This window comes from Lepidothrix coronata, unplaced genomic scaffold (genome assembly GCF_001604755.1).
Source record: "Lepidothrix coronata isolate B3197 unplaced genomic scaffold, Lepidothrix_coronata-1.0 Scaffold100, whole genome shotgun sequence".
NCBI lineage: Eukaryota > Metazoa > Chordata > Aves > Passeriformes > Pipridae > Lepidothrix > Lepidothrix coronata.
Window position 1 is genome coordinate 1,233,790 of NW_016690280.1, and position 24,433 is coordinate 1,258,222.

The 24,433-nt window shown below is 46.1% G+C and overlaps 1 protein-coding gene across 1 annotated transcript; it reads left to right on the forward strand.

Moving 5' to 3' along the window:
• Nucleotides 1–8,773: 8,773 nt before the first annotated feature.
• SPRY4 (sprouty RTK signaling antagonist 4) lies at nt 8,774–23,668 on the forward strand. The gene is made up of 2 exons (XM_017823015.1): nt 8,774–8,899; nt 19,214–23,668. The coding sequence occupies exon 2, from the start codon at nt 19,260–19,262 to the stop codon at nt 20,151–20,153; it is 894 nt and encodes a 297-aa protein (XP_017678504.1). The 5' UTR covers nt 8,774–8,899; nt 19,214–19,259; the 3' UTR covers nt 20,154–23,668.
• Nucleotides 23,669–24,433: the final 765 nt, after the last annotated feature.

The following is a 24,433-nucleotide window of genomic DNA, read 5'->3' on the forward strand; positions in this document are numbered from 1 at the left end:
AGAAAAAAATAAACCACTATGGAACACTAAACCCCAGTAATTTTGTCAAAGGCAGCAGGTTAAGGCCACAATGAAAAGTAGGGTTTAAGTGCAAAAAAAAAAATAATTTCCTTTGAAATCACAAATTTTCCTTCTGTAAGTTTTTAATGGATATAATCTGGGTATTTTCAAAGCAGGGACAGGAGGAAATTAGTCAGGAAAATATTTAAGTGTTAGAATATGGTAATTATATACAATTATGTGACTCTGTAATACCCAACGATACTTCAAAGAGGGAAGGGCCGGGTTGATTTTGTTCTACTGCCATAGCCTGTGGAGGAGTAAACATATGAGGGATGGAAAAACAGGGGGATCAGAGCTGATCCTGCAGGGAGAGGGAGATCCCCCTCACCTATGTCCATCAAGGCGATGTTGGGAGGAAAACACACTATCAACCCACTGGAGCGTTCACACTAAACCTTAATTTGGAACAAATTTGCACCAGTCTCCCAAAGAACAGTACTTTCCTGAAGGAGCTTTAACTTGAAGGAATATTTTCACTTGCAACTTATTTCAGCAGTTATAAATCACGAATGAAATGTTACATTTCACCCTTTTCCTTTGTGATATGTNAGAGACACTTGACTCCAAAAACCAAAACGAGTTAAAAATGACTGTGTGGGACTGAAAATGGGAGCCACACAAACCATATCGATGTTACAGGGCTCGAAGGAGCTCTAGTTAAAATATGCAGTTAGTTAATAATCACCAATCCTGGGGAACCAGCAAAGAGCTACAGTACTGAATGATTTTGTGGTATAAAAAACCCCAACCCAATTGTATTTCACACAGCCCCTGCTACCCACAGCACGCAGACAACCATCTCAGCGAAGTCCTTGCATTTTAAACTTTATCCTCAGAAATAACAGAAATTATTCCACAGTAATACCATTAACTATTGCAGCAGCTACGCTGGGATTACATATGTGCCTTTCTGCTCCAAGTTTCATAAACTGCGGGCCAGAAATGAAAGAGGAAAGAGACATTCACGGTGCCTGGGCAATCTGGCTGTCAGATCCAGTGATTTAACCATTTGCATTGTAGGACTTCAGCTCTTTTAAAATAAACAGCCCCAACAACTTACCCAGCAAATCAAAACTAATTGGTCACAAAAAATATTTTAAAGCTGGCAATAGATTATTTAACTGAAGAGACCTCAGAGATTGTTTTGATGTAGTTCATTTTTGGGAAAAGCTCAATTCTACAGAAGGGGGGAAAAGCAAGAATATAACAGTAACTTATTTGACCTTTTATGCTGATACATTAATTCAGTGTGGCTGTTTGTGATCAGCATCCCTGTCTATATCACATGGAAGGTAGGCCTTATCCCTGTCAAAACAAAGATTGAATTGCTGTCTGTTTTTGATCACTTCAATATATGTGCAAAAAGCCAATTGATATCTAAGTGTTTGCTTTGCTGTTCATTAGTTACATCATGGAACCTGCAGTGAAAAGTTATGTGACTTCTTAGGAAGGAATTAGAGGGTTTCATATTCAAAACGTATCTGGGTACTAGCAAGGGTTTCAGGAAAGGATGCAGCATTTTCTCAGGCTGCTGTCAATAATTTGTAGCTCTCTTCACGGACTGGGGAAGTGAGAACAATCCCAATACTCAGATTTTTCAGGCTCAGACTGGCCTGCTATAGCAATACAGACACCAACAGGCCTGTGAAGCACTGCTGCATGGTCAACATGACTTTTAAGGTCAGGACTTTTCCATAGTGTTGCTTTGTTTTCCAGAGAACATCATTTTCTCCATATGAAAATTCATTTCTTAGTCACAGGTGAAGTGACCGGGTGCTGAGAGCACTGAGCCAGCAGGTACCAGCTGGTGGCATCAGTTCTTCCTTGGAATTTAAAAAGCAAATATACACCTATCCCAAGCCCATCAATCCATTCAGAAAGACAATTTCCAGCTGTTCCAGATCCAGCAGGGACAGGCTGTGCCCTGCCAGGGGACCACTTGCCTCCATCAAGGCCATTGGCCACATCTGGCAGCAGCTGGGCAGATTTGCCCAAGCAGGTGGTGACAAAAGGGACAAGAGTGAAGCCTCTGCTGGGCCCAAGGGGGTTCCCACAATTTAGGGTATTTCAGGAGCAGGCCTGTTAAAACTTGCAGGGCTGAGCACTCACAGACTGGGCTATGGGAGAGAGGAGCTGGGCTGCCCATGTCCCCCACCCATCGAGCTCCTGCATCCCCATAAATCTCCACATGTCCAGTGGGGACACGGGACAGAGGAATTATTCCATTTACATTACTGAGTTGCAGGACAGCCAAGCTCCCCTGGCAGACATGCCAGGGTCCCCAGACACGGGAAGCTTCACAGAAGGGACCTTTGACTTGTCACATCTCAGGAGATCTGGGGCCAGGGCTCCCAGGCACTCACAGAGAATGTGGATAGCAACACTTCCCCTGCCCTGAAAATATGTTTGCATTTGTTCACTTAGTTGCTAAAAATGCTCGAGTCACATGGGAACGCCTGGGAATGCAGCCCAGGAATTTCGTTTGTAAGCAGAATTGTGTTTCTGGAGACTATTGACCTGAACTGTAAATAAATATTCTGAAAAAAAAATAGACATATTCCCAGCTTATGGTCCTTGAGATGATCTAGTCAATCAGAAACGGCTGAAATATTTCCCTCACTGATCTACTACCAAATGCCTGAGTCCTGTAGGTTGGAAAATAACGAACAGCCCTTCCAAGAAGATTGAGCAGCAGGTCCAGTTTCAGACCTGGAGCCTAAGATGGGAAAATCCATATCTCAGACTTAGAATCTCTGCCTGATAACAAGCGCTGCTGTTCTGCCAGCTGGACAGCAGGAAGGATCACAGCAGCCTCAGAGTCCTGTTTATCCATTACAACCAGGCTGTACCTGCTCTCTGCCCTGAGGATTTGTGCAAACTGCAGTTCCGCAGAGCAGCCAGTCCAAAATCCATATCCTGGTCAGGTACCAGCTGCAGAACTTGCATTTATCTCAATGGATTTTTTGATCCCAGTGAATGGCAAATTGCTCTGATATACTGAGTTCAGATTTTGAGACAAAAAAAACAGCCACCACACGGCAAACATAAATCAGAAAACATCTTCAAAACAGCAAAACTCAAAAAAAACGAAAGCAAAAGATGGTGCACTCAGGTGGAATTAAAGTTGCCAGACAAATCAGATACACTCATAAAAAATAAAGAAGTTTAACACCCAAACCCTCAAAAAAACCCTTATATACCTTATATGTTCAAGGCCAGGTTGGACAGGGCTTGGAGCAACCTGGTCTAGTGGAAGGAGTCCCTGCCCATGGCAGGGGTTGGAATGAGATGAGCTTTCCCTTCCAACCCAAACCGTTTTAGGATTCTATGATTTACCACTTTTTGAGTCCAACTTTGCTGCACAGACTTTTGTTTAGGTTTACTTCAGGTCTTTTTATACCACTCATAAGGAATTGGTACGGAATTTCCCACCACAGAGTGTAGCTGCAGCAGCAGTTCAAGACAAAAGACCATCCCTTATACCTGAGTAAAACATTCACGTCTTCCCTGAAAAGAAAACCAAAGCCAGTTTCCATTCCTTGTGTTAAAACTCAAAATAACACTGAAAGTCTCCATAGCCAGGTAAGGCCACAGAGCAGAAATACAAGGGAAGGAAGGAAATGAAACAGTTGGCGTTAATTATGCAAAACAAGATGTGACTCCAAGGATGTGAGTAATGTCTGGATACAACAACAGGTGCCTGATAAGAGAGGAGGAAGGCCAGACCTTTCATCTGTGCCGCAGAAGCGGATGGCTGTGAGAGCTTCATTTGGAACAGAGATAACGATTCTTAGTCACCCCCAGGGCAGTTTACAGAGTTTATGAGGTGATTTCATAACGAGAGGGGATGCATTGCCCTGTGTTGGGGAGCCTGGCTGTGGGGGAGAGGTCCCTGCTCTGTTCCGGGGCATTTCAAGGCAGCAAGATAAACCACAGGAACACTTCCATGATGTATTGCTGTGCAGATGAGCCCAGCACTTCTCTCTACCCAACACATACAGATACTGTGACATCCATCCTTTCTGGGTTACAATGGTGGGCTTATTTCCTGCAGAGGCCGGGGGAATCCAGAAGGAAGCTCATGAGAAGTGGCATCTCCTGGGGGAGCAAAAGGCTCAATCATTTCCCACCCTCCCAGATTCCTCCAATCTTCAGCTCACACGCAGCCCTGTGAGACCTGCACTCAGCCCAATATCTCCACAGCTAAACAGGCACTTCTGTTTTCTGTTTGGCATCTCTTCTGTAGCACCTGAGTTCTGTTTGGCATCTCAGCACAGACCCAGTTCAGGTTGCAACCAAGAGCCCACGATACCATTGCCGACAGCAGCCACCGTTTTCCCAACATTTTTGTCATTCCACACCAACCCCCTCTTATTTATCTCCAGGCATGACAGACCAGCACAGTAACTGCTGGTAGCAATGTACAAGGGGAGGGGAATTCCTATAGCAACATCCAAACTACTTATCTGACTTATGTATGACAAATATTTGGCACAATACATCAGTACATTATCAGTAGGATAATCTTTCCTACTCTCCCTATGGCTAGAGGCATCACAAGCATCTAACACATCAGGAATATGTGCTGCTGCCCCAGAAGGATTTTGCAGCAATGCACTTCCATGTAAGGTGCATATTGTGTCAGTGGATTAAGAGATAAACATTCAGTTTTCCAGGTTTTATCAAATATTTCTGAGAGTTAGGTGATAAAAAATGGAAATTCTCTTTTTTCATTGTTAATAGGAAATTTTAATCTGCAGTTTCCAACACTAAAATTTACACAGAAATGACTAACAAATAATGAGAAGGAAAAAGTTCTTCTCCTTGTATCACCAACAGAGGGCAAAACCATCCATATGGGCACCCTTTGGTTCCAAGGTTACAAACCACTTTTCCATAATAACTTGTACACAGTGCCAGCAAATTAGAAAATTCCATATGCAGTATCAGTTGAGACAGGGAATTAGCTACTTCCTCACACAGGAGTGCTGCTTCCACGCCGACTTACCGTAAGCCTCCCAACACCAGCCAGAAAGGATTTGGAGGAACACGAAAACCTCAGCAGATAAAGTCTACACATCTGCTCCTGATCCAGCTTAAAGACAGTAAAATGCCAAGTGGCCAAAGATTTAAGACAGAACATGGCTACACATTCAAAACGCCTCCAAAGCCAGAGTTACGCATTCCCCGGGGGGTTGCACTTTCACTTTCCTAAATTGCCTGCATATTTGCTTTTTTCTGATGGCAGATTAGGAACCCTGCATTTCCTTAAACCGCCAGCTTTGGGCCAAGACACACACGCCCTGCCTGGAGCTCTGCCAGCCCACACTCGCACAGCCAGATCTGGAGAACCACGTTCCAACGTGAGCTGCTCCGAAGGGAGCCCAGGAGCCGGCTGCCGGTGACTGCCAGGCTCTCACACAGACCCAGCTCTCCCAGGCCACTCGGGCTTTTCCACAGATATACAAGAACAAAATTAAAGAACTTCAGAGGGGGCAAGGCAAGTGTGGCAGTGCCACAATTCATCCCAGGGAAGAAATCATGTTAAAAAATCTACAGCCATTTCAGGGTTTAAATGTGCATGAAATGAGTGAGCAATTCATTTCCTGCATGAGAAAGGAGTGCAGAGTTTGGTATCATGAGCACTGCCAACATGTATAAGCATATTACATGTCCCAGGATAAGTCTTATTCCTCTTACAGCCTCAGCTTCCAGAATCCCACAATGATAACACAGCGCTCCTCCCTGGCACTCTATCAGCCCCAGAACCCTTGTTACAAGGACAGTCTCCTCCCTACAGGCACAGAAGAACTGGGGAGATTTGGGAAGCAGAGCAGAGCACCAGGTGTGCAGCAGAGGTGGGGAGACATCAGCCCTCCCAGCACTGCAGTTCAGGCATTTCCAGATCCTCCTGTTTGCAGAGGGAAGTCAGAGGAGTCAGGAGGCTCCAGAGTGCAGATTATCCACCACCCTCATGCCGAGCTTCTGCTTCAGTGACCCACAGCTCAGCTTCAGAATCTTGACCCAGACCCAAATCCAAGTCCGCTGGTACAAACAGGAATTGGAGGAATCCACATGCAATTCCAAAGCCTGAGCGTAGCAACCAGAGTAAGATCTAGCAAGAAAAGCCTCTGTCCATAGGGCACAATTAATCAAATATTTTAAATGTATGTTAAGGATAGAGGGAGAGGGAAGAGGTGAATTAACTCCAAGAATTACAATCTCACAATTCTATGCTTAAAAAGGTTCCATCAAGCTGCAGTGATACCAGCAATATTCCAGGTTTTCTCTCCCTAGAACCATACAGCCAGACCCCATTTCCTCCTCGCCCCTCCACACATGAATAATAATTTTGATTTCCTTTTTTCACTTTTATTGCTGGGGTTTTCTGTCAGGAGGGTAGGGTCTGGCTGGGCTGTGCCTGGAGCTGCTGTGTAATTACAGCGTCAGCCTTCCCTGCTACCACGGAGCCGTTTGCCGTCGCCACGCAGGCGGCCGGGTCTCGTGGGGAGATGCTCAGTGTACTGCAACAAAGGACTTCCCCCCGTGTATTGTGCATCTGGCCCTGGAATACAGAACTCAGCATTCAGAGATAAAAGCCTTTGGTTCAGAGAGGCTTGACTCTCCCACTGCTGCAATGTTACTGCACGCTGGCAGCACTCAAATCAAGGTGCAGAATTTATCCTGTGCCAGTGGTGTAAAATGATGGGATGAGATATTTTTTTTTTTTTTTTTTTTGTGCTTAGGAATTCGATTCTCTCAGCTTTGAGCTGGTTTCCAGCACTAAATATAGCGAGATGTTATTTTTTAATTTTTTTCTCTGTATAAGCTTTTTTTAAAATTGTATTTTCTTCCATTATCTATTTATTTGCCAGTTTCCAAAATCACAGACATCGAATTTCTATGCCTGGCTGTCCTTCCAGCAAAGAATATAACCAGTAACAAAGCAACATTTTTACCAACCACATTCTATTTTATTTTCTACCCATCTATTGGATTTGAAGGCTAGTAACATTTTATGTACCCCTCTGGAAAAGCTGTTCTTTAGAGAGTCTCCATCTTCTGTCCTTTCCTTGTTAAATTGTATTTGCCCATGACCCATAACACGGCTTCCACTTGGAAACATCTCTGCCCTCAGAGACAAACGCACATGTAACTAAATGATCAGCCCTAAAGCACACACTGTTAGAGGGAGAAATCTTTCTTGGAGAAAGAAATCTTCCTTGTTTCGTATCTGCAGTAAGATACATTGTTCACATTAGAACGAAAAAAAATAAAAGGTATTTTTTCAGCGTTGTGCAAGGTTTCAAATATACATGCCATAAATATGGCAGGAAATGAGCAGGGTCTTGGTTTGTACTCTGCAGATGACTTCAAATATATTAAAAATGCATCATTAATGCATTTTCAGCGTAAAGCAACCTGTCTCTGAGGATCCTGAGGGACTGCACGCCCCGAGGCCCCACCTGCAGCTGCTTCCGCGCCAGCTGGGAACTGAGATCTCCTTTTGCTGAACGGAACTGGAGCACGTAAAGACATTTCGGAGCTCTCGGCACACGCCCCGGGCAGGGTTTTCAGGGGAGCTCAACATGGAGCAGCAGAATAGCAGTGGTTTGCTAAGGATCATTAGAAAATCTGGCCCCGAGGACCTGCCTCCCACAGCCTGCGGAGCGCTGGGGTGAGGTCCGACAGGATGTACAAAAAGCTAAACATTGGGCAAAATTGCAAAGCTGAGAACGGCACATAAATGGCCTCACGTCCATGAAACAGATTCTCCCTCTCGATGCTTTTGCGTAACCTACACAGCTCTAAGCCCCCTCCTCTCCTTCTCAAGAGATAAGAGCCATAATATAAACCTACAGGTTGCACACACAACACTCAGCTGGGGTTTGTGCTTGCATTTTCGTCTAGGTATTGCCACAAGCCGCAAGGCACAGGGGACGGACCGGGGTGTGTGACGATGCTGCAGTGAAAGGAACGAACCGCAGGTCTCAAACAGGGAAACGAAGCCGAACGCTAAGGGAGAATCATTCTCATCTCCTCATTCACGGTCGCACACCCTTAAACCGGGGATCGCCAGATCCTCCAGCCCAACGCGTCCCTGTCCCCCGCGGCCGCACAAGCGCGGGACACCCCCGGCTCCCGCCGGGAAGCGCTGCCCGAGCTGCCGCCCCTCGCCCCGCTGCCGGCGGGGATGTGGCCGGCCGGGGGGGGCGGCTGAGGAGGCTGGGGGTGCCCGAGGGGCCGGGGGCACCCTCACGGCTGTTCCCCGGGAAAGGGCCAGAGGGTGGTGGGGGGTGGGTGTCGGCGGTACCCCCCCGGCGGCAGGGAGCGCGGTGCCCCCCACCCCCGCCGTTACCTCCAGCCCCGGGCGGGGGGCGCGGTGCATGCGCAGCTGCCGCTGCCCTTCATTCATAAAAAAAAAAAAAAAAAAAGGGGGGGGGGAAAAAAAAAAAAAAAAAAAAAAAAAAAAGGGGGGGAGGAAAAAAAGAAAAAAAAAAAAAAAAACACAAAACCTCGGGAGCCGCATCCGCGCTCCCCTCCAGCCCCCATTCATAAAAGGCAGCGGAGCATGCGCGGTGCCGCCGCGGTGCCCACCCATTCATAGAGTCGGGCGGCCGCGCGTGCGCAGGAGCGGCCGCTGCCCTCCCATTCATAAACTAGCCATTTTCCCAGGCAGGCGGCGGGTGCAGCGCCGCGGCCGCCGCTGACAGCGCCGCGCTCGCAGGTCCCTGCCGCTCCTGCCAGGATTCTCCCGGGTCCGGCCCCCCTTCGCCCGCCTCGCATTTGGGATTAACTCGCCTATGGAGAGATGGTCTTAGCTGAATTATTTAAAGTAAGTACGAGATCGGCGCTTGCGAGCGATTGTTAAAATGTTTTAAGTAGAAAAAGCCAAGCCGGCTCCCCGAGGGAAAACCCTGCGCTCGTTCTAGATGTGTTTGGCTGCTCCTTACAGATCACTGATCATGAGCATGTTTCTGGCTATGACTTTTCTAACAGTGATTATCTATAATTATGTACAGTGGAGAGCTGCCTGGTGCTTCCCAACCTAAAGGAGACTTGGCATTCTGGAGAAATATCCTGTTTCTTGCAGAATTTCCATTTGTGTCCCTGCGTCTCTGATTTATACCTCTTTTCTGCGTTCTCCCATCAACATCTGCATTTGCTGTACATATATGGCAGGCAGGTTTCACCACACTTGTGTCGGGTTTGCTTGCAGGGTTTTACAGCAGAATAAGGGTCTTTTTTTCTGCTGATGGGGTGTCCTTCATCCCTTCTTCCTTCCCCAAAAAGGAGCATAAATACATGATCACCTGGCCTGACAGGTCAGAATTGGATATTTCTTGCTATGGAATATGAAAATGGATTATACGCATTTCCTCTCTTTTCCAAAGCCCTGTCTTGTTAGTGTCAAGTAGTTCTGAGCTGTCTCCATAATAGGACACTTCAGACATCAGCCACTCGTGTGTCAGTCCTTTCCTGCATGACCTTTGCTCTTCAGCATTTTATTTCATACAAGTCTTTTTCCTTTTTTTGGCCTCAGTGCCTTATTCCATCACTGTTGTCTTCCCTGTCTTGCTGTACACTTGTTTAAAATCTGGATGGGTGATGTATTTTAGAGGCTAGGTGAGTAATAAAAATGTGTACCTGGAATAATTTCATATAATATATGAAACATACTATATGTGGAGGAAAAAACCTGTCCTGGCTGCTCTTCTCTACCAACTGCGTAGCAAAGATAAGACAGGATTTTATTTTCTGGTACCAGTCCTGGCGTCACAGGAGAAAGACAAGCCTAGAGACGACATGTTCTGAAAATTCATTATCAGGAGGGGAATGGAAAAAACAGAAAGGGGCATATAAAAGGCACAAAGGTCTTAGAGGAAAGCGGGACTGGGAATGCAGACCTTGGAAATGGAAGTGCAAATGAATATCAGTGTTAATCACCAACAGAAAAGCTTCACTCTTTTTCTTCGAGTGACCAAGGGTCTGATTTCATGATTTAAATCTTTTATAGCCCAAAGTTTTTCCTTAAAGGGTGAAGGAGAGAAAGGAAGAGAAAAGGAAAAGCATCCCTGCATTATCCAGAGTGGAAAAGGCATGTTCTAGATTGTTTAAAACTTCTCCAGCTGCTGCCTTCTTCCATACCATGCCAAGGGGAGAGTATGGCAAGAATCAGCTCAGAAATTTCTCTTTAATTGGGTAAAGAGAACCCCAGCTTTCCCAATATTAAAGCTTCCCCTCTCTCCCTTTATTTTGGGTTAAAGAATAAAAGCTACAATTTGTGCACGGAATCACAATGATCCTGAGGACTGGCTACCCCCTTCTCCATATAAAAATGAATGATAGCAGGAGGAGGGGTTGTTCTCAGTTATTGGAACCCCACTGGGGATGTCTCGTTGATAAATGTGCCGTTTTCCATGGGCTACTGTGTTTTCTGTTGCTGGAAGGGACTCTGTATTGGGATTATAAAATTAAAAGGACCATTTCTGAATACTGCAGTCCTTTTGAAATTCTCCATGAGGTATGTGCAGGGGAGAAATTATTTGCTCTCCTCCCGAAACAGCAAAACAAAAGCTGTTTTCCTGGAATCATGACTAATTCCCAAATCACACTGGGAAATGCAACACCTCAAAGAGCAATTCCCATCGCCTCCCCCCCCCCGGCCAAAAAAAAAAATTCTGGTGAAATAAAATGCACAACCCTTGCAACACTACAGTAATAATTAATTTGCAGTTCTGACAGTTTGGGGGGAAAAAAAACCTAGCTGTAAAAGCAAAAAACTCATTAATCATATTGCCATACAACTTTTCAAATTCAGCCCAGTACTAAAAACTGCCTTTTTATAGGCAAACAGTTGCACAAATGTTTGGGGTTTATCCCTTTTAAATGCAATACAACATATTTCCTTAAGGAAATACAAAATCCGACTAATATGGTTATCGTTTAGTACTATTAGCTTAATGCATCATATCTGAACTTAATTTTCTGACCTTAAAAGAAATGTTCTTATCCAATAAAAAGCTTTGACTAAGAAACTTGAGTGCCCAGAGATCTGAACGTTAGTGGGCCAAAATGTGCTTTATTCACTCGCACCATAGGAACAGATTTCAGCTGGACAGAGACAGCTTCTTGGAAGTCTACAGGTCTCATTTCCCAGCTTCTGAATTTCCATGCTCTGGCAAGAATTTAGTGTCTCTTTTTAAAAATGGCAGGTTTCCCTAATAAGCTTTCTAATTTTTTTTCCCCCTTATTGCTTGTAGAGAAAATTCTAGCTGGCCTTAGCTAGATAAGGCTGCTAAGGAGGGGAACAAAAAGAATGCATGTCAATATTTTGTTAATATTAATACACACTTTACAGGAAAAAAAGCTTTTTTTTTTCATTTTTTTAAAGCTTTTACAGTTCAACTCAAAATCCAGACAGCCTAACTCAGTCTTAATGAACTCCAACCTTATGAATTGTTCTTAATCCCACACTAAAAACATGTGCTTGCTGCAAGGTCTCCTTTAACTCCGAGTGTTGTCTCCCTCAATAAAAGCTTTTATTGAAGCCTTTGACTTGCATCAGGAGCAGCGTGTCCCTTGTCACAAGAGGATGTCCCTAAATCCAAACAAAGGCAATCATAGAATTTGCTCCCTTATCACCAGCTCTTCCTCAGGAAACGAATCCATTATTGATCACTTGGGTGGGAGTGAGCCCTGTCCCTCAGCTCACTGTCCCTCACCATCCTGCCCCGTCCACGCTCTGCCCCAGCTCCAGCCCCAGCTGCCCTACTTGGTGCATCCACTCTCCAAAGCCCTGTGGATCTTCCCCTTGCTGGTAATTTTTGACAGCAAGGATTGCCCTGATACCAGCTAGACACCCTGGCTTCATTTCCAGTGCCCATCCTGGCTATTCCCTCATTTCCAAGCAGCTGTAGGGAGGAGCTGTGGACCGCTGCTGGGTCCTGGCCTCCAAGCACTGTGCAGAGCCAGCAAAGGGGTTTGTGCACTTCCCAAAGCTCAGGTGCAGCTGTGACCAAGGTTCTAGAGAAGACTTTTAACCAAATCACTGGAGGAGAGAGACTAGTTGTGATCATTCTGGTTTTGCACTGGTTACCATCGATTCTAAACCGTCTTGACTTGCACAGACCTTGAAATATATATGCCTGCCCTTGGAATTATTCTTCTTCAAAGTATATTGTTTTCAATTATGCTAATTTCTTCTATTAAGACTAGATATTCTATTGCTTTTCTTGTTTTCTTCCTGTGGCACTATTGTTTCAGAAATTTGTGTGTCCCATACAGAGAGAAAATAGACGGATTTCTGCAGTACATTTACTGCAGCTATTGCTGCCTGTATGTTAATAAGGTGACTGTAATGCCTCTTCCAGAGACTGTAATCCAGCTTTTTCATTGATAAAAGAATCACAGAATGGTTTGTGTTGGGAGAGACCTTAAAGCTCATCAAGTTCCACCCCCCTGCCCTGGGCAGGGACACTTTCCACTTGACCAGGTTGCTCCAAGTCCATCCAACCTGACCTTGAACACTTCCAGGGATAAGGCAGCTACAGCTGCCCTGGGCAACCTGTGCCTCAGCCCCCTAACAAGGAAGAATTTCTTCCTGATATCTGATCTAATACAGGTCTAGTATCATAGTAACCAAGAGGAGGTGTGATATCTGGCTTTTAGGTACCAAGACTCAGAGCTCTGTGGTCTGACCCACCATCACTGACCCACAGCAGATCCCTAAATGAGCAGCTGATGTCTTACCACCATCCCAGTGCAGGGCTCCATCGGCCAGGGCTCAGCCTTTCATCAATCCACGGTAACTTTTCTGTCCCTTCTTCACAAAAGCTTGTGATTCTTCAATAGTTGGAAAATTCTTGGAAACCTGTAATTGAAAATTCTTATTGAAAACTCAGTTTTGCTTTACTCTGCTTATGGTATGTTGGACTTGAGGATCTTAAAGGTCTTTTCCAACCCTAAGGATTCTATGTTAAGAAGGTGGCTTCTCTCCATCTCCCCAGCACCGTTATAACCATTATAATTTATAATATATATAAACTGGCCACCACTGCCCTGGCAAAGGGCAGGATGACACACCAGCAGGTTCAGCAGCTCCCTGATGTTACAGGGCACAGGTCCAGGCTCAAGAAAGGAGCCAGCAGTGATATTACAGGACATGGAGAGGACAATTCAGCACCAGCAACCCCAGGAGAAATCTTGGTTTGCTGAGGCAAATGTCTCTTCCCTGCCACTGGTGCTGTTCAGACACAGCAGAAAGGATGGGTTGCTTACGAGGTGTAATTAAGGTGTAATTAATTAGAAAGAGATAAAGTGGCCCCTGATCTGGTGCTCACAGATTACTAGGGACAGAAGGGGTTTTTGGTGGCTGCATCACTTCCCTGACCGTACTGGTGGTCTCTCTCTCAGCAAACACGCACCAAGCAGCACATTTGGGGCTTTTGGGGTTTTTTTTCTATGACATTTAAGGTTCACTTCGGACATTTTTATGTCAGCAACCCGCATTGAAATTCTCCACATCTTTAACAAAAATGGGTTGGGTAAAACTGTGGTGCATTGTGCCTGGTGCTAGGTGGAGAGGAGGTGGCTGTGGAAGCACATTTTCCCATATTCCTGTTGACTTCACTGTGGGCACTGAGGAGGTATCAGTCACAGCAGCCAGGTTGTCCAGGATTGCTTCCACATGGGACCCACCTCTGGACTCGAGTCCATTATTCTCATGATTCTTTCGTTACCACAAACATCTGGAATGTTGTTAAACACGTGAGAAAGACCTTAATGAAATTAACTAATGGGTAACTGAGGCAATTATAAACGTTATACATTTCTGCATTCACTGGATTTTTACATCAAGATCCATTTTGTTTTTCAGTAATTGGAAGATGTGTTGTGCAACTCTACTTTGAAAATAAAGATGTTAGAACCTTATTGCTTCAAAAATTGTTCTGAAGACATTAATGAGAACAAACTTTCCCAGGGGTTTATATGACTTCTCATGGAATTGCCTGCAAGGATGTAGCTTTCTCTAAAATTATGTAGGCAAGTCCGAAAACCTATTAAAACATAAGATGCCTTTTGTTTTAATTTCATGTGATTAAAGAATCTTACAAAACTTTCAAGTCTAAAATAATACCAAAACACTTTACAATAACAGTTGCTTTCCTACAACTTTAGGACTTGTAATTACCCAGTACAACAGTAATTTTAAATTGGCAATATCTTGATGAAGTGATGAAACAAACACTGCAGCACGTGTACGAACTTGACTTTTAAGTCCAATTTTACTCCCTTAGAAGGAAGTATATTTTGACTTGAAAATTGTATGTGGTGAGTCCCTGGATGCCATGGCGGAAGAGAAATTTTTCTCTGCATGGGAATTTGTTGACATGTCTGCTTTGAAAAGAAGTTCATTGTTTCATTTACCTCTAAAGAATGAAAAATTATCAATATAAGAACATACTCTTGAATTTTTCTTCCTATTGTCTACTTTAAGAACACTACCTGTACAATTGCAACCAGTGAATTCATGCCTGTGTTAATGCTATATCTGTAATTACCAATGATGAAAAATTACTTAATTTTGTATTCAGTATGGCTTTTTTTCTCAATTGAAATACAGTTTACAGTCAGGCTGGACTAGTGCAGTGGACAACAAAGGCACTGCATAAAGTTTCATAGCTTTTGCTAAGTTATGGTGCTTAAGTATCTTAAATCTCCTATTCTATTTTACTATCCCTTCTCTTTCTTTTTATCTACAATTCTCTGTAGATGACACATCTTGTTATAATAAATCTATTCAATCTGAGCAATGAATTCAATATCTGCAAGCAATACCCAGCTGCCCTTGCCATCGTGAACTTCAGTCCTTTCTTAGCACAGCCAATGAGGCCCCTCAGCAGAAATGTTCTTCCCTGGGGGGTTTGACATTGGCAGTTCATCCCTAGTAACTGTCCCTGTCTTTGTGAGCCAGGCTGGCTCCACAGCCAGATTCAGGCACTCTAGTTGAAGAGAGAGGGAGATGGACAGCCCAGACTGTTCTTTCTTCCCTCCCAAACCAAGTGGCTCATGTTTGTCACCACATCTACCCGGGGATGCTCCACACATCAGCTCCAGCCAGATGCTCAGTTAGGTCACTCCAACATCTGACATAACAACAGCAACTACAAGACACCACTGACCACTCTGAACCCCCTCCTTGGTCAACTGCCTTCAGAGCAAGAAGCCTCAAAATTATGCCCCTTCAGCTCTTGCCCTTTTTCAAGGTCTAAAGTTCTGCCAGGTCATCCCAAACATTACCAGTGTTGCTGCTTGAGGGAACCTTGTCCTTGCTGGCAAACTCCCCACATGCACAGTCGTTCCTGGTGGGGAGGTGAGGGGAGTGGTGTCTTGCTTCTGGATGTACAACAACCAGTAAAGGTCAAGTTATGATGTCTTAGAGGATTGTCCACAGCAGTCACCAGGGCCCATGCAGGTATCCAGGCAGGCACATTGCAGCCTGTGAGACTCCACAGGAATTGTCTGGCTTCTTGATTGCCTTCTGCTCCAGCACAAATCCTTAACCTGACTGGATTCCACCTTTGCCATGAGAGATGGAGCGCTGTGTGCCCAGTGCCCTTTGCTGAAATCTTTCCTTTTGTGGGATGCAGATATAAGGCTCAAAGCACAAACAGCTGATGGAAAGGTGTGCTCATGGCACGTGCCAGTAGACACACACAGACAAAAAACTGAAGCAACCACACCATAAAATTTTGCCACTGTTGTCATCTGGGCAGATCCCAGGTGAGAAGAGCCTCCTTGCAGGATGAACACCACTCAGCTCACTCTCGAGTTCAGCACTCGAGGTGTTTGATCTGGATCTGTCACCAGTGATCTCACTGCACTGCTGGAATTTCTGGTGACAAGACCAGCAGCAGCAACGTAGTCATGGTCTTTAGAAAATTCCATAAACATCAGAAATATTTGTCTGTTAAGAGTAGCTTGAAAGGAGAGAGCATTTAAGTGTGGAAACCCTCCACAAAGGAACAAGGGGGCAGGGCAGAAGTTGAAGGACCATGTGTCCAAGCACCAAAAACCAGTAGGGTGCCTATCTGTGGTGTTTTAAGGCAATCTTCAGCCAGAGAGACATTGTGTCCAGAGCAAGGCTCTGGGAATTGGGAGACTTGGATCTTATTTGTCTGTCTTCATGCCAGAGGTTTTTATCCAAGTCGACCCTGTGCCCAGACACCTGCAGGGTCTTTGAGTTCACAGTGTCAGGCTTCCCTTGCCCTTCAGAAATAGTTTGCCTGGTAAAAAGACAATTTGAAACTGGTTTATATTGAAATAAGTTGATTAATGACTTCTAACATTAACTATCCTCAAGTGTGGTGTTTAGTGCAGGGTCCCTCTCCTTTCTGTGGTAATTAACTCTGAAATCTTGATTGGCATTATCTCAGATAAGCCATCTTTAATGTCTGCCTGCATATGGCCATGTCTGTGTGCTGGGGGTTGGGTGTTTTAAGAGTGCCTGTGGCTATAATCCCTCTCCAAATTAATGGAGAGGGACATGACTTCCATGTGATGGCATTGCTGGCTCTGGACCATCGCAGACTGGGTGACTATAGAGTTAATCTAAAGCCTAAATTCCAACTCCAAGGGTGTTGCTCTCCCATGCCAGGGCAGAGACTCCCCACAGCGATGCAGAACACACTTAATGTGCCACCCTGGGACAGAGGTGCTGTCCTGGGGACAACTAGGTCACTGCCTGGGCAGAGCAGCTCTTCTGTGTGCTGTCACACAGGGCACCTTAAAATAAATGATGCTCCATGGATACAGTTGAAACCTGGTGAGTGGAGCAGATTCCAGAGAGTTGGTAACAAGTGGAAATGAGCACAGAGCCCTATGCTAGAGGTGATTTAAAAATTCTGGAGAGGCCACGAAGGCAGTGCTGGCAGGGACGTGAAGGATCAGACAGGCTGGTAATACTGTGCAGTGAGCCACCATTTCCTCCAGCTACCTTCCATCTAAGATCAGCTCTGCTGCACTTACTCTTGGCAGCCAAAACAGCTGCATCTTTCTCCTTAAAAAAAAAAACAACCCCCAAAAAACCTGTGAAATCAAAATATCTCTGCAAATGTAACTGATACAGAACTGATGATTTTGCTAAACTCTGACTTGCAGCAAATACTTTTTAGATCATGACACTGGATTTTGATGCACAAAAGAAAATCAAATTCTTTTCCCTCTGCGTGTCCCATAGTTGTCAGAATCATTGCTTCCTTTTGTTTTTTTACATACAGTAACTAGGAATAGATGCTTTAAAAACTCTCTTGTTCCTCCAGTCAGGATGTCAACGAGCTATGAATAATGAAATAAAAAAAAAAATTTCAAATGAATGGCTAAGACCCAGCAGAGAATTTTAACTGGGGGAAGAGAAACAGCATAAGGGCTGCATGACAATAATCATCGTTACTGCTCGATAAAGCGCTTCTTCCTGCTGGTCTTGTGCAGCGGACAAAAGGAGCGCGGCAGGCCGGACGCGGTGCCGGCATCCCCAGGAGGCATGTGCCGTCCTGCCCACGCTCCGGCCCATCCGGCGTCAGCCCTCCCTCCCTCCTATTGATCCCGGGAGAAGCAGCACATTTTCAACCCCAAACGCCAAGTGATCCATCAAAGCAAGGATTTGCAAATATAACCGCGGACCCTCGTAGCATTTTTCAGCGGGTAAAAAAAGCGCTTCCCCTTCTCCTTGCAAAAATGCAGAATTAGTTCACACTCCAATTTTTGAAGTGTTGTGTTAATTTTAGGGGGGACGTCCTCTTGCAGAAGTGCACACGTTTACTCACACACACACGCTTCTCGTGTATAACTTGTTGTAGTTGGATGCAATTTTTTCCTGATATTTTTTCAGATTGCCGTGATATTAAAATCACGGAATCATTTCAGTTGGAAAAGACCTTTAGGATCATTGAGTCCAGCTGTTAACCCAGCGCTGCCAAGTCCAAATCTTTCACGCTGTTGGAGAAGGTTAATTTGTTGAACACAAACAACTGGCAATGCCTTAAGCTGTTCACTACTCCCTTTTTCTTGATACCAGCAGCTTTTCCCCTCCTGTGACTTGCTCTGAAGCTTTACTCACCCCTTCTTTCAACTGATCTCCAGCATTATATTATTTATGAATAAAGGTCACCCCGTGAGGAAATGGCACATCTACTAGAAAACAATGTGCACTTTCTAAATTTGAACCGAGTCGTTTCCGTTCTTTGATTTAAGTTTAGTTACTTCCTGTGGTTTCTTGTCCTACGCTGCTGCTGAATCTTTGGATCGACTCCAGGATAAATTGCACTCTTTCAATGAAATTAGAAACTGCGGCAATAGACGGCTCAGCCAGAACGGCTGGTAAACAGCACTTCAGCTAAATATTAGTGCACTTAGTGGGCTGAAGAAGAGTGTCTCATTACCTGTGTGAGGTGATGGATCAAGCCAGACCCATGTGGGTGCTCTTCTGGGTGCTGCACCATTGGCTCCCACCGTGGTTTGCCACCGGACAAGATGCTGAGCAAGCGCTTCCACCTCCCGCGGGAGAGATGAAGCAGCCTTTGGAATCAGCAGCTCCCAACCGAGATGGGACACTTCCTTACCAAAACCAAGTCATCCTCCCACAGGCAGATTCTGGGTTAGCAGGGACAGGTGTTCAGCCCCACGCTCCGAAGCACCTTTGTACCACGCCAATGCTCTCGCAAGCCACAATCTTGCATCTGGTTTTTTAGGGATCAGAGTCAACTGGGGAAAACCCCCAAAGCTTAGATAAGTCATTTCAGGGTGTTTGCTGGCAAACCCATATGTGTATATACACCAGTAGCCCTGAGATGTGCTTTGCCTCAGCAAAACCCCTGAGTGGGCAGTTCAGGAGCCTGCTGTGACTGCAACCCTCCCAGGACCAGAAGCCAAGGTTAGGGAGAGAAACACAGCAGCAAAGTATGAGGGAGGCATTTTATACCTGGGCAAGTGTTCTGACTCCCTTGGACTCAAGTTTACCTTGTAAGACCTTCTACATAACAACCAGTCTCAGTGAAGATCCCCGTTGGGCTGGGCTTGCAGGATACCTCAATAACCATGTGCTCCTTCTCTCTCCCCACCCCTTTTCTTTCTCCTTTCCTTCCCGCAGGATACTTAAGCACAGATTTTTCACCAGTAGCCAGACTGCTTTCTCAATGGAGCCCCGGATCCCCCACAACATCACCGTCGTCCCCAACTCTGTGATGGTCCAGCCCCTGCTGGACAGTCGGATCCCCTATGGGCGGCTGCAGCACCCGCTCACCATCCTGCCGATCGACCAGATGAAGACAACCCACATCGAGAACGACTACACCGACAACCCCACTGCCTCCCACCTGGCAGCCCAAAAGCGTCCTCGAGGCCCCCATGAACTGGTCTTGACCAACCAGCACCTACAGCGCTGTGAGCAGGATGTCACCCATCCCTGGATTTCGTTCAGCGGGCGCCCCAGCTCCATCAGCAGCAGCAGCAGCACATCCTCAGACCAAAGGCTCCTGGACCACATGGCCCCAGTGCCTGTGGCAGAGCAGTCCTCCCCCCGAGCAGTTCGCATTCAGCCCAAGGTGATTAACTGCAAACCCCTGGACCTGAAGGGACCCGTGTCTCAGGAACTGGACAAGCACTTTCTGCTGTGCGAAGCCTGTGGGAAATGCAAGTGCAAGGAGTGCGCGCTGCCCCGGACTCTGCCGTCGTGCTGGGTGTGCAACCAAGAGTGTCTCTGCTCGGCACAGAACCTGGTCAACTACTCCACCTGCATGTGTCTCGTCAAGGGCATCTTCTACCACTGCACCAACGAGGATGACGAGGGTACCTGCGCCGACCACCCCTGCTCCTGCTCCCACTCAAACTGCTGTGCCCGCTGGTCCTTCATGAGCGCCCTGTCCCTGGTGCTCCCCTGCTTGCTCTGCTACCTGCCAGCCACCGGCTGCGTCAAGCTGTCCCAGAGATGCTACGACCAAGTGAGCCGGCCCGGATGCAGATGCAAAAACACAAACAGTGTCATTTGCAAGGCACTGCCAGAAAGCAAAGGGCCAGAAAAGCCCTTTTGATAGTTTGGGAGGACGGGGAGTGGGAGGAGGCTCCACGGAGCAAGGTGGTGTTGGTTTTTTTAATAACCTGTGTTCTGAGGAGAATGTTAGCCTCTCGCCTTTGGAGAAAGCAGAAGCAACTATTTCCACAAACTGAAGCACTTTGGGTTATTCAGGGTTTCTGGAACTGGTCACAATTTAAATAGATGGGGCCAAAGGAGGAATGTTAATAATGCAGAGTGAAGGCTGAAAACCTACGTACATCATGAAGTACAGCTGCTTAAAATCTCCCGGTTTGGACGGACGGCTGCTCACGGTGCCTGTGCACCGCAGGAACCATTAACTGCTCGCTTGGCAGGCACGGCCGCACAAGCAATACCCATTCCCAGCTGCAGAAAGCTGCTTTGGATTCATATTCAGGGCGGGCTTCTTGTTTCCGCTTTCCTTCCAAACTCCAACTTGCTACCAGCAGCCTGTTGAAGGTGACGGGGTAACTCCCTCCACCTTCCTTCCCCTCCTGCACACCACTGGAAGGGCTGGTTGCACACACAGTACGTGTTTCTCAAAAGGTTTCTGTGTCCCTCAAAGATTTTTTGAACCAGAAGTGAAGATACATTTTGTTTGTTGAAAGGTCTTTTACCCTTTAGGCATATCCCACCTGGCCATGTTGATTTGGACCCTCTCTTTAAAGCAAGATGGTAGCAGACCTGCTCCCTCCTGGGAGGAATAGCAGCAGGATGTGTTCAGGCAGTTGTATCAACATCAGGTCCTCCTGCCTGTAAGCTGATCTATAGCATCAGGTTTCACTCAATGGAATATGAATTTTCCATCAACAGTACAGACCCGCTCCAGGAGGATGTTTGCCAAATCCCATTTCTCCGAGGTGTGCACTCGTTTCCCCGATGCTGGAGCAAAGGGGATCTTAACTCACACCACAGAGCAAAGATGGTCAGTGTTTGTTTCTCTAAATCTCTGGTAAGAAATCACAAAACCTGAAGTGTACAGTGCACATAGGTGTATTTTTCTAGGGATTTCAATCCAGTACCTCCTCTCCTGGAACAAGCTCTTCTTTGCTCATTAAATATTAAGATTTTTATTTGGTTTTGTCTTAGGGATGAATGGCATTTGCTTGAAGTACAGCCCATTCCCCCATCCCTATTGCTGCTGTTGGACTTTTGCCTCCTCTGTACAAAAGTGTCTTTTTAAATGTAAAGAATGCTTTTAATGTTTATTTTAGTGTTAACACACCCTAGGGAAAGCCAGGGGAGGGAAGAGAGCAAAGTTAACAAATGTGCCCATGGTTTTCAGCATACAAATATCATTGGCTGTGTCCATGCACTCATCCTAGGGCTGGTTCTACCTTCTCTTAGGATGCAGCAACCCCCTCCCAAGGATGCCATAACCCCTCTCTCTTGACAACTACAAGGTGCTAAACAAAAAATCTTTGTCCAAACATGCAACACTCTAATGAGTAGGTAGGTACTTGTTGCATGCAGAAAACTGATCTAGTCTCTTTTTGCGTTCTTAATTAGAGGAGATTTCCTCAGTAAATGCACAGCAGTGACAGTGAAATGTCATCTCTAATTAGATAAGCAATAGGCAGAGCTCATGTAGCATTTCCAGGAATCCCGTTGGCTTGGTTGCGATACGGCCACTGTGAGGGGTTGGCAGGAGTGCACTGAGGGGACTCTGGTGTCTTTGGTTTTCAGCTCACCTGGATGACTTGGGGTTTAGTTAAGTTTAATTGTAGATATTTATTGAAGGGGAGATTTGGAAAAAAAAAAACCAACAAACTTTCTATATTTATAACATTTGTTAGCTTGTACATGATAAATCATAGAAAAAGGGATATGATGTCTGTTCCCAGATAACAGTTCCTATAATTTAGCCTCATGTTAGCTGTATGGGGACACCAGGAAGCAGGTGGGGATCCAGAGCTGTGTTTATTATCTTGCACAAATTGGAGGGGAAAAGATAACAGGAAAACCAACCCCAAACTAGCTGAACTGTTGGTTGAATGTATAAGGTATTGTATTTAATAAGAGAAATCATTTTCCTAAGATGCAAACAGACTAGAAAACACAGCAGAAGAGGTATTTACCTGCTGCCCTCCTCTGTTGGGACCACACATGTCCAAATGGCCTCCACCCAAAGTTGTTTTGCTTTTTTGACCCTCTGTCCCTGGCTGTTCCTGGGGGATTTGTGCTGAAAATCTGCACTAGCAAAGCCCATGGCTTGGCTGCATGGTCCTTGTGAGCAAAGACAACGCTGGAGTGGTTGCCACTGTGCCAATCTACACTCATGTACATACACCCAGCAATCCCAGATGGATTTCCTTTCATTGTACATAGCTGTAAACTATTTCTCTGTTGGTTTGTTTTAATATATAAACCCTGTTAGCTGATCCCGTGCTGGAAGGCTGTAAAGCGTTAGTGGATGTGTTAGAGCAGTGGTCAATGTAGCAGAGCGACCCTCCCTCTTCTCCTCAGCTCCTGGCACAGCCATCAGACTCTGCTCCATCAGCTCCCAGCCCAAGGGGTGGCAAGAAGGTGGTGAGCCCTGTGTGGAGCACTTGGAAAGGGGCAGGCTCGGCCACAACTGGGGCTCTGCCGGCAGCACTGGCGGAGGGTACGGAGGGTACAGCTCCTGTCAATAATGTCCTTATTCCCCTCTCTTTCCCCACCCCAACGCCTCCATTCCCCCATCCCCTTTGAAGGTACTTGGGTCTCCTGCCACCCCTGATGTGTCCTTTGGTCACGGTGCCCTTTCACCTCACCCCGGCGCGAGCACAGTGTGGCAGCTCTGCCACCCTCCCACGAGCTGGGTCCCCCCACTAACAGAGGGACAGCTGCTAATCAGCACAAACCTCGGGAGTGATGTTGGCTCTCCAGCCACATCACTGTGGTGGGGTGACCATAAAGGCAAGAGTGGAGGTGAGGGCAGGTTTTCCCCGGGACAGGTGCCGTGGCACCGCAGCGCTGGAGGAGGAGGGGGATGGCAGGGTGCCTGCACTGCTAATTACTGCAGCACTGCTAATTGCTGCAGCAGGTTCATGCCAGGGTTTGTCCTCTGCCCGCACACAACAGCCCAGAAAGCAAGAAGGGGTGACCTGACAGTGCTGGCAATGCCACACCACAGCCCCAGCTGGAGCTCAGCACCAGCAGAGCAGTTTCAACAGACAAATACACCCTCACTGCACCCACTGGGCACAAGGAGCACTCACCAAATTTGTGGCTCCCCAGGCACCAGCTTTGCCACCCAGATGAGCCCTCACCCTTCCTCAGCACTGGGTATTCCCTTCCCCTCCCACGCTCAGACACGCTGAGAAATGTTTCCCCCTTCTCCTCTTACCACCCCACCACATGTATACCCTGAAACGTTACCACAGAAGGTTTTTCTTTGTATAGAATATTTATTTTGAAGCTCTATTTTAATAGTATTTATTTTAGAAAGTCTACTATTGTAAGAGTTCTTCTGTTTGTGAAGAAAAACAAGTACTGATGAATGTACTGATCTAGAAATTATATATATATATAAATATATATTGTTAAATATATAAATGGTTGTTGTGGTTCTTTAAAAAAAAAATCCCAAAGAATGTTTATAGCAATTATTCTAAAAATACAAACTAAGAGTAGCCCAGAATTGGTTATTTGATGCTCTCTAGACTTGCCAAGGAACTGAGGGTGATGCTGGGATTGCTCTGCCCCACGACCTGGCATGTCAGGGGCTCATCCTCCAATTATCCCACAAATCACCTGCAATGGGAAGAGCCAGCTCCTCAGTGAGGTGAAATATCCTTCTCTGTCCACTTGTAGGAATAATTCCTTCCTTCCCTCCACCTCTTAAATATGTCAGAAAGACTTGCCTGGAAGTCAGGCTGCTTCTTCCACAGGGCTAAAGCTCAACCCTCAGTGTGAAAATTTGGGCTGACATTAAAGAAAACCAACCCCAAAGTCAGCAGCCCCCACCACACAGAGGGATTTTGCCAACCTCCATCCCGCAGAGACTCCCTTAGCATTTCAGACCCACTGCCTGCTCTCTTGCTTCTCCTTTCCAGGAGCAGAGCCTGTGCTATTTGTACACAGAGCATTTGGCAATGGGGTCTGCTCCAACACCACCACCACCCCCACAGGGTGAGCAAGTGGGATGGGGATGGAGGTCAGGGGAAGGCTGGGAGAGCTCTTCCCCCCACACTGCCTTCTCCTGTGCTCATACAGGTGTTAACACAAGTAGTGGCTTACAACAGGTATAATTTCCACCATTTATGAGTCTCCAGGACACGAGGGGAACTCCAGGCT

Coding starts and splice junctions, on each gene's coding strand:
- SPRY4 (XM_017823015.1), top strand. CDS start 19,260: ATGGAGCCCCGGATCCCCCACAACATCACCGTCGTCCCCAACTCTGTG.